Raw genomic sequence first — 9,888 nt, forward strand, 5'->3', positions numbered from 1 at the left:
TTCTAAATGAGAATTTTTATATTTATTTACAAAGTATATATTATTTAAAATCATTTTCATAATTTGGTAGTGTTGGTATAAGAGGTGGTATCCTTTGTCCAATCCATTTGGACAATCATAAGACAGAGTTTGTATGGTGACGAACAATCATTATGGATATGCAATTGTTTATTTATGACAATAAAAAATAATATATCTTTTTTGGGCTTGGCTTATCTCCAGTCTGTGATCAGACTGGAGGCTGCTATTGGGCCCATGGGGGATTATTACGGGTCTTGTTTTGATAATTTGAGCCGTTCAATGTGTAGAATTCGTTGAGTACTATATGTTTGTAAAAAACTACATTGATCGGATATCGATAGCTATCTCATCGGATCAAATTTATGCCAATCATTTATTTTTTCACCGTCCATTTTTTTTTATACAAAACTGATTTGATCACATAGCTATCGATATCTGATCAACGTGACGTTTTACAAGCATATAGTACTCGACAATTTCTACACATTGCACAGTTCAAATTATTTAAATGGGACCCCGTGGCGGGCCCTCACGGGCACAACAGCACCCGCTAGTCCTTAATCGGAGGGAAGGCAGACCCTTTTTTAAAATTTTTTTTTTTTGAAAAACTAACAATTTTTTATTTAGAATTGCAAAAGTTCTTTTTGAATTTTCAATACATTTTTTTTTTGTTTTAAGTGAATTTTATTAATATTTTAACTAACAATTTTAAATTTTAAATTAGTTAATCTAAATATAATTAAAAAGTAAAATATTTATAAAAAAATCTATAAATACAAAAAATAAAAAATAAATATTTTTTTAAAAAAAAATTTATATTTGGTGTAATTTTAATTTTTTAAATAAAATTTGTACTTTTAAATGTATTTAAATTTTGTACTTTTTTTTTTCTCAAACTAAGTCATAAAACTCTAATTAAATAAAAATTATAGACAATAAATAATAATTAAAAAATATTAATTTAACAAACATAACATATTTTTGACATCTACAAAAGAAATTAGAAACAATTTTTTTCACAAAATTTGACCTCAATTTGAAATTCCCTCTCAAAATTTAGGACCCTCCAAATTTTGGCACTAATCCCTCCTACGTTTCTCATGCCTCTTTCTCTCCCTCTCTCTCACACCATCGCCGCAGCCACAAATCACTATTGTAGCTCTTGCAATTGGTTAGGCACGTAACTAACATGAAATTTTTTAATGTTAATATTACCAAGTTTTAATTTTATTTTATAATTATCAAATAAAAAAAAAGAAGATAAATTACTAATAGGTCCTACTTTTGGGATTTATTACCCAAGTCTTATTGATAAATTTATCAGTCCTGTAAGTGAATAAATCTAGTTAACAGGGCTATTGGTAAGTGACTAAAAAAATTATTAACTAACTATAACAATTCAAATAATTATTTTATTAAATTATTAATTTAAAATGTTAAATTACTTTAATGTTACTATTAATTAAATTTGTTACGATTTGTAATAACTATTACTAATTAAATAATAAATTATTAAGAACATAATACTAATTATTTTTAAATATAATTATTATTTATGGATTAAAATCATAAAATTTTCTAAATTTATTTTTGCTTTTAGAACATTAATTAAACTTTAATAAAGGTAAAATTACAAACATTAATAATAAAACTTAAAAAAATGTATAAATTAAGACCTATTTTTATTTCAAAATTTTATTCCAAATTCAAATTTCTTCTCAATATTTGAAATAAACCCTCCAAAATTTTACCTACATTAAAATTCCCTCCTAAAATTTGGCCTAAGGTCTCGTTTGAGAACAGGCTAATTTCGTAACTTTTTGGCTATTTGGCTAAAATATGAGCTAAAAAAAACTAGTATGTTTGGGATGACTTTTTGGCTTTTTACGAAAAGATGTGCAAAAAGTAGAGAGAAAAGAGAATCTTTGACTTTTTGGTATGGGTTGTTGGCTTTTTGGCTAATTTAATAACCTTTTGACTTTTTGGCTAAAAAGGAGGGTTCCCAAACGAGGCCTAAATTTCTACTCCCTCCCAAACAAAACAAAACAAAAAAAAAAAACTAGAGCAAAAACTAGCTGGAGAGAGACACAGAGAGAGATGCGTTCGACAGAGAAAGAGCGAAGACGAAGAAGAGAACATGAAGAGAAGATGGAGGGAAGAGTAGTCATTCGGAGCGACAGCTTTGCTTGTGACGGCCATTGCTCCGTCCGGTCGATGAAGACCCACGAACAAAGCAGACGAAGCCATCTCACCTCTCCCTCCGGCCGGAGCTCTCGTACCTCTTCCTCGCACCGCCCAATTTCAGGTACATGTTCAGATATTACGGTTTTGAGTTATGATTTGAGGCTTTTCAATTTCAAAATTAGGGTTTAAGGTTTTTCAATTTCACAGGTCCCTCTCTATCAGTCTTTCTCCCTCTCTGTCGATCTCAGCCACAAATCACAAGTTTCTCTCTCTCTTGGTCTTTCTCCCTCTCTGTCGATCTCGACCACAAATCACGGGCTCTTCTCTCTTTCTCTCTAGGTCTTTCTCATTCTTTGTCGATTTTCAATAATTTATAGGGAAATTGTGATTTTTGCTTTTGGTTTAACTTGAAATTGACACTTTGAACAGATGAGTAAGGGCTTCAAACTTATATGTGTACTCCCTAATCACTATGCTTGTGGATTTGTATAAGGTCTTTTCACAAAACAAAACAAACTGAAAAGACTAAAATGCTTCGTTTAAGAAAATTACTCCTTTTAATGTTATCTTGTAAACTTTTTTTAGAGCTTTATTTGGTATGGATCGGACAATTATTTGCTATGTTGGATGAGGCAGTTTGTAATGGTGGTTTCTAAGTTTGGTTCTATGTATCCATTGTTGAACTTTTTGAAGGCATACATAATGTTGTAATTATTGAAGTTATAGCTACTTGGTTTTTTTTTTTTTTTTTTTTTTTTTTTTTTGAGATTCATATGTTTATGGAATTGCAAGGAGTGGCTGATTGAGTCTGTGTTAGTCTCTTGCCTACTAGTGAGGGTAGTTGGGTTACTGTGGCAAGGGCATTGAGGTATTTTTATCTGATTTACTGTGGCAAGGGCATTGAGGTATTTTTATCTGATTTACTGTGGCAAGGGCATTGAGGTATTTTTATCTGATTATTTTATAGTTCATGCCTCTTGAGTTTTGCTTGTCCTCTTGTTGTGCTAATTGGATGAGTGATTCATCTCACAATCACTCTGTCAATCTACTTGTGTAGCATCTTTCACACATGGAAGCATTGTGGCGGAGCTCTGATGCGAAAATTGATAAAGCACAGCCAGCCATTAAAATCAGGGTATATGAATGCTTTTGTTGAGTATAAGTGGCATAATACATGAGTTTGAGTTTAGATTACATATTATAGTTGGAGTTCTGGAGAGAATGAGTAGGAATATGGATGTTTCTAAAATTAAAAATGAAAATAAGGCAAGGATGGAAGGGGGTTAGCTCAATAGAACAGGAAGGCTCACACTTTCGGGTCTTTTGAAACCTCATTAATACTGCTGAATATTTGCAAGTACTAAAGTTTTGAAAGTTTAAGTTTATCTGTTATAAATACAAGTCAAAATCACATATCCTTTAGTGATGAGTCGAATCTCTTTGATGTAAAATTTTGAGTTTGAGCATGTTAACTAACAAACTTAATAGGTCACTAAAAGTTTTTAGATTTAATCATTTAATGGGGTTGCCAAACAATTCCGTAGTCCCATCTCTTTTTGTTTCTTTATCCCCTAATAGATTCTTTTTTTTTTTTTTCTGTTCATGTAGTCCAGCATCAACTCATCAAGAAAACCCTTAATCTCTTTTCTGTTATAATGATCTGGGTGGAATTTATTTATTTATTTTTCATTTGCTGCCAGTGATACCTGCATAGATTCATATGTATGTATATAATGATTGGTTGTGATGAGAGTGAATTTGTATTGTTCCCTTCTGCAGCTAGGGAGAAAGCTATAGTTGTCAACTTAGAGTTTATAAAGGCTATAGTTACAGCTGAAGAAGTGTTGTTGCTTGATCCTTTCCGCCAGAAGGTTCTTCCGTTTGTGGATCAGCTGCAGCAACAACTTCCTCATAAAAGCGTGTCCAAAAGTCAAGGAGGGGGTCAAATGGATGTACAAGATAATGAAATGCAATTATCATCTAGGGGACAATGGTTACCCCATTTCTGAAGCCGTTGAAGGTTTGCAGTGTGACCTCCCATTTGAGTTTCAAGTTCTCAAGATTGCATTGAAGGTTTTCTGTACATATTTGGACTCTAGTGTAGCAGACCTTGAGAGAAATGCTTACCTTGTATTGGATGAACTGGTGAGTAATGTCAGCACCAAGAATCTTGAGCACGTGAGGAGTTTGAAAAGCAATCTGACCAGTTTACTTGCACGGGTACAAAAGGTATACATTATTGATTTCTTTTTTCTACTAGTTACAACAGATTACTTCATGGTGTTGGTGCACTTGCTAGTTATTTGTTTATTTTTGTTTTATCAACTTTGATGTGAAAAACTTATACATGAGAAAAGAGGAAAGCCCATGTATCCCCAGCAGTCTGTTTTAAATTTGCATGAAGTGTAAAACTAGGTTGGAGTGTAGATGTCAGTTGTCGGCTAAATTGGCGGCAATTGGGTCTTGTTGCATTCATTTTCCCTCTTTTGTTTATATGCATGTAAAGAATTTATGGATGTGTTTGGTGTATCCTTCTAGTGGCTATTTGGTACGATGAATCAGATGTCCTTTGGGGAGGAGAGGTCCATTGAAGTAGAACAGCGTGTTAAGATAATTTAGAAGTCGGTTTGTACAGCTTTTGTGCTGTTGGATGCTAATATCTAGTGGGAAATTTAGGGCTTCTAATGGTTCAAGGCTAATTCCACTCTCATACACTTTTTGTGCTCTAGTCTTGTAATTTAGTGGCATGCTTCATAATACATGTCAATTGTCATAGATTTCAGCACCCCCTTGTGGTGCCATTCCATGCAAGAGCAGTTAAATATACTGCAGAGAACTCAATATTGAACTATGCATGTATGAACATAGCAAAGAGTTTAGACATGGACTTCTTTTGGCGGGATATGCTCTGATTCCCCAAGTAGTTTGCACATCTATCAAAATTGTGCAATAAATGCAACCGAAGGATCATCAATCGTCATAAAATTGTGAAGGTGTAGCTGAAGTCCCTCAATTTTAATTGAGGCCTATTTCTTGTCATTATTGTCAATTGAGTCATTTCCTTGCAAAGTTCAAATTAAGGAGGCATCTACTGAGAATGTTTTGGTAGCTTTTATACTAAACGTGTATTGAGGTTGTTACATGTGATTGATTTTATGCCTTTTCATTTATTTGTTGTATTACTTTTAATGTGGAGCAAATGGTTGTTTGGTGTTAGGTGCGTGATGAAATTGAACATCTTTTAGATGACAATGAAGACATGGCACATTTATACTTAATAAGGAAATGGATTCAAAGTCAACAATTTGAGGCTTACTTAGCAGGTACAGCTTCTAACAGCATTGTCAGTGCTGGACAACAACTTCGCCATCTTAGTTCTAATAGGAGTGGAAGTTTCTTGTTGAGCAACCATTTCTGTACTCGACTAATTTCACAATACAAAATTAGACTACAACCATGAGAACACACATTCAAGTCAGAAACCAGTTTGTTCCTCCACTGTGTCTCTGATCTCTACTAATATGAATGAACCACTTTGATTATTTTCCTTCTTTTGTTTCGATTACTAGATTTTTATGAATCAGTTTATAATATTTCATTTCCTCTTGCTGCAGTTCATCAATTTTGGCTGCAAGTGGTGTCTTGATATGACTGGCTGGCAAGTGGTGTCTTGATATGAACTGCATCATGTGGACAACAAACATTAGTTTGTAGATTGTCTACAAATGTTGATGTAACAACCCTCACTTTACTCTAGTCATGCTTGCATGTATTTACATGATCTTGTCTTGTTAAGTTGCATTTACAAACCTTGATTTGTTTCGCATGAGTGTTGCTTAAATGCCTTGTTCCTTGCTTGGTGTGAGTTTAGCCGAGGTCATCTTAAGCCTAGGTTACACCTTTGAACTTCTTACACCTAGGACCATCTTGGAACCACTTTGGTTGACCTCCACCCTCACCCTGACATGTTGGCCGAGATGTCATTATCTAGACCGAGGTGTTCATCACCAAGGCCGAGATGTGTATTATCTAGGCCGAGATGTTATACCAAAGTGATCTTGTCCCTGGACTGGTACGACCTAGACCGAGGTGTGGCACAACTAGGCCAAGTGTTGTCCTTCCTAGCCGAGATCATTGAGGCCCTACTTGCCGAAGCTTTGTCCTAGCCGAGATCATTACCCGCCGAAGTGCCCTTGTCACCTTACTTGTTGCTTACACTTTGTCATGCTCGTGTCTTATCAATCTATCATCTTTTCGAGCAGATCCAACCAGCCGTTGCCACGTGTCCCAGCAGAGGGTTAAGTTAGCCAGCAGAGTTAGAAATATATCATTCTGTGTCATATCTCTTCTATGGTAGAGAGAGAAGCTCTAGGAAAAGGAGAGGAAGTTGGAGTGAGAGAGCTAGATCCCAAGCTTGATCTTTAGAGTTTGAGCCGTTTAATCCGTGTTTTGAGGTTAGAATCTTGATTTACTCTTGTTATTCTTTATGTTGATCTGATTGCATTGCATGATCTAGCATGATTCATGAGTCATGCATTGATTTAAAGCTTGCTTTAGAAAGAGAAAATGATGTTCTTATGTTCTTGAGATAAAACCATGTTTTGATCCAAAAGTTTGTAACAAGTTCCATGTTTTGTGTTTGTTTCCATAGAATCTTCAAGTATGGGTACCCAGGTCCATGTTTTCAAACTCATCTCATGAAAACTCAGATTTCGAATAAAGAAGTTATGATTTTAGCATTCATGCTCTTCATGTTCTTCAAGAGGGAAACCCAGATTTTCCCAGACTTCATTTCCTTGAATGTGGTCGTCGGGAACACACCTCGGCCAAGAGGTGTGGGACCTCGGCCTAGACCTGGTTAGTACCCAGCATGTTTTCCCAGAGATAAAAGACAGTGTTTTAACTTCCAGCATGTTTTGCTTTGACTTGACCTAGTTTTGAAAGATATGCCGAGATCCTTTCCTGACATGTAAAGCTTGTTTTAAGGATGCATTTCATATCCATCTTTGAGCATCTCTTCTTGTCTTATTGAAACGCATTCAATGGGATTTATTATGTACTTGTAGGCCTTGGATCCTTGCTTGTAATTCCTACACCCGAAGAGCTATGTGAGTGGTATTTTTAATAAAGCTATGTTATAATGTTTTGATGAAAGCTTTGCTTTGCTTTGCTTTGTTTTGGAAAAGTATTTGATCAAGCATGAATGATTGTCCCTAGCTTTATATCTAGTATTATAATCGTTTTGATGACATTCTGGGAAAGTCCTTAGTGCCAGGAGACTATAATGCAACTGCACCCTTGTTTTGAAAGTCCTTAGTGCCAGGGGACTATAATGCAACTGCACCTTTGTTTTGCCACTGACTGTTTTCCGCGTGGGTTTGTTTGTCCGGAATGTCATCCCTTATATTATATTGATGCTAGTAAGCATCCCTTGAAGATTTGAAAGACTAGATAGATGGACTTGGTTCATCCCTTGATTTTGTATAAGTTATGCTATGTATTGTTTAGAAAAGAGATCTTGAATATCAATCATGCAAAACCTTTATTACTGGTATCATTCACTGAGTATCCAAGCTCACCCTCTCTATATATATGTAGGTGACGAGCAGGAAGGCGGTGACGCCTAGATGATTGTTTGCAAGATGTTTTTGGATTCATGTTTTGTAGCATCTTGAAGATTATGCTTCTTGGCTTGTAGCTATCTCTTTTGTATATGTCGGCTTGAGAAGCCTTTTGATCAAGATGTATTTTGTACTTTATTTTAATTGTATTCAAGTTGTTAGACCTTGATAAGTTGTATGTCATTCCATTTAATCTATGCACAACTCTTATGGACTAATTATATTTAAATTTATTGCTTCCGCACATGTAGGCCCCATATGTATACTCTGATTGTGTGTGGATCTCCGTAAGTTGGCCTTTGGTAATCTCAGATTACTGGCCATCACGGCACCATTCTACTAGGGGCGGGATGGGTCGTGACAGTTGAGCTCAAAACTTGTATTCTTTGTAGGTGGTCATTATTATGTACATGGTTCCTTTGTCATGTTTTATGTTTGCTCAGTATATACTATGTTTGCTAGGATGTGTGATCCTTTTATTTGGCTTTAGTTTTTGGAAATTATTCTCTCTTGTTTTTATTTTTTATTTTTTTTCATTGATGCTTGTGACTCGCAATAGTAACTTGGGTTATTTGCTCTCAAGGAATCACAAAACATACCGAGTCATTCAATGTCTCTCAACTACCAAAGCTTAAATTTTGTAGTAATCAGTGCCTTTATATTGTCGGAACTTATGTTTACAAACAAATGTTTCTTTGAGTGCTAAGTTCATGCATAGTTGATGGAATTGAACTTAAAACATAGGAAACCCAATTCAAATAGTTGAAATGATGATGATGATTTTCAATTTTGTGTAAAGAGATATTCCTTCCCCACATGCTTTTATTAATCCATAGAAGACTCAAGCATATGGGGAAGTGTTAAAACAATCCATGGACCACTCTCTAATCTTAGAACTGGAATCACCGATGATTACAAACATTTCTTTTCCTAGAGTCCAACCCTTCACTTTCATGACTAGCCTTTCCAAGAACTTAAGTGCCTGGAGATAATGGCTGAAAACCAATAGCTTCTCACCACTTGATTTGCACAAGCCTAACAGATTAAGGAAGAATTTTGCCTTCACTCTTTCTCTAAGGGTCAAGTCTTTTTCATTCTTTTGAGGCTTTTCTTTTGTTGACTATTTTAATTCAATATATGCTTGCTTGTGCCATGAAACTAGCTTATGCAAATTAGATGCATCTAATGTTCTACAAGATTTACCTAAAAGTGAGTTATAGGTGAAATTGGTTATTGTTTTCTGAGTGCATATCATGTCAATGTGGAGTGAAATTGTAGAACATTTGATCACCAATCAATTGTGCAATTGAATGAAAATCAATATAAGTAATTGACAATTTCATAACCAATCGATTGGAAGTAAAATTATAAGTCATTTCATCACCAATCAATTATGCAATTGAATGAGAATGAATTTGATAGGTACTTGACAATTTCACATGCAAAGATTATTTACAATAGCTTCACTTGCATGTGTCGCAACATATATTTTTTTGCACTTTAATCAATCTGGATTGACATGCAAATATCATCAAGCTATGAAAATGGCTTGTAAATAATATATACTTTGCAAAAAAATGGCTTGTAAATATATACTTTGCAAAAAAATATAAAAATTCTCATTTAGAATTATCTTGAAAATATGAAGAATGGGTATGTCGCCAAACATGTCATACCTGTACCGGGTAGTTACCGAATTATAAAAAAAAAATTCACCCAATCTTAAAATTACCATTAGTTAATCAAGTCTATTAAAATTAATTAGGATAATAAACTAGTTATACACTACAAGAAATTGCACATTTGGAAACTAAATTTTTAGTCGCTAAAAATCATTTTTAGTCGACGAATGTAATTCCTAATTAAATTATTTAGTCACTTAATTGGTCGTTGACTAATTGTCTGGAAAGTATTGTCGACTAGAATTATTTTAGTAGCCAATGAATATCATTCGGCGACTAATAATTTAGTCGCCATAAATTTTTCTATAAATTTAATTTGAATTTTTATCCACTAAATTTTTAGTCGTGGATAAATTATATCACTACTATGTTTTATTTAG

The 9,888-nt window shown here is 34.3% G+C and overlaps 1 protein-coding gene across 5 annotated transcripts; it reads left to right on the forward strand.

Moving 5' to 3' along the window:
- The first annotated feature begins 2,092 nt into the window (after window positions 1-2,092).
- Window positions 2,093-8,479, forward strand: LOC114261084 (magnesium transporter MRS2-4-like). 5 transcript variants are annotated; one of them, XR_014362721.1, is made up of 6 exons: window positions 2,093-2,326; window positions 2,413-3,340; window positions 3,985-4,434; window positions 5,423-5,528; window positions 5,820-5,938; window positions 7,272-8,479. XR_014362721.1 is itself a non-coding variant. In XM_082917203.1 (5 exons), exons 3-5 carry the CDS (start codon window positions 4,156-4,158, stop codon window positions 5,849-5,851), a joined length of 417 nt encoding a protein of 138 aa, XP_082773329.1. In that variant the 5' UTR covers window positions 2,093-2,326; window positions 2,413-3,340; window positions 3,985-4,155; the 3' UTR covers window positions 5,852-6,977. The 5 variants fall into 5 exon arrangements, 2 of the variants coding, with proteins under 2 accessions (XP_082773329.1, XP_082773330.1); XR_014362722.1 differs by lacking the exon at window positions 7,272-8,479 and having other exon boundaries at window positions 2,413-2,544; window positions 5,820-6,977; XM_082917203.1 differs by lacking the exon at window positions 7,272-8,479 and having other exon boundaries at window positions 5,820-6,977.
- The last annotated feature ends 1,409 nt before the right edge of the window (window positions 8,480-9,888 follow it).

The sequence above is a fragment of the Camellia sinensis genome, chromosome 2 (genome assembly GCF_055761805.1).
Source record: "Camellia sinensis isolate YWXY chromosome 2, ASM5576180v1, whole genome shotgun sequence".
Classification (NCBI taxonomy): domain Eukaryota; kingdom Viridiplantae; phylum Streptophyta; class Magnoliopsida; order Ericales; family Theaceae; genus Camellia; species Camellia sinensis.

Excerpts from the sequence above, each read along its gene's own strand:
- LOC114261084 (XM_082917203.1), top strand. The coding sequence starts at position 4,156 with ATGTACAAGATAATGAAATGCAATTATCATCTAGGGGACAATGGTTAC. Across the intron at positions 4,435-5,422 it reads TACTTGCACGGGTACAAAAG|GTGCGTGATGAAATTGAACA; the intron begins GTATACATTATT and ends GTTTGGTGTTAG. Across the intron at positions 5,529-5,819 it reads ATTTGAGGCTTACTTAGCAG|TTCATCAATTTTGGCTGCAA; the intron begins GTACAGCTTCTA and ends CTCTTGCTGCAG.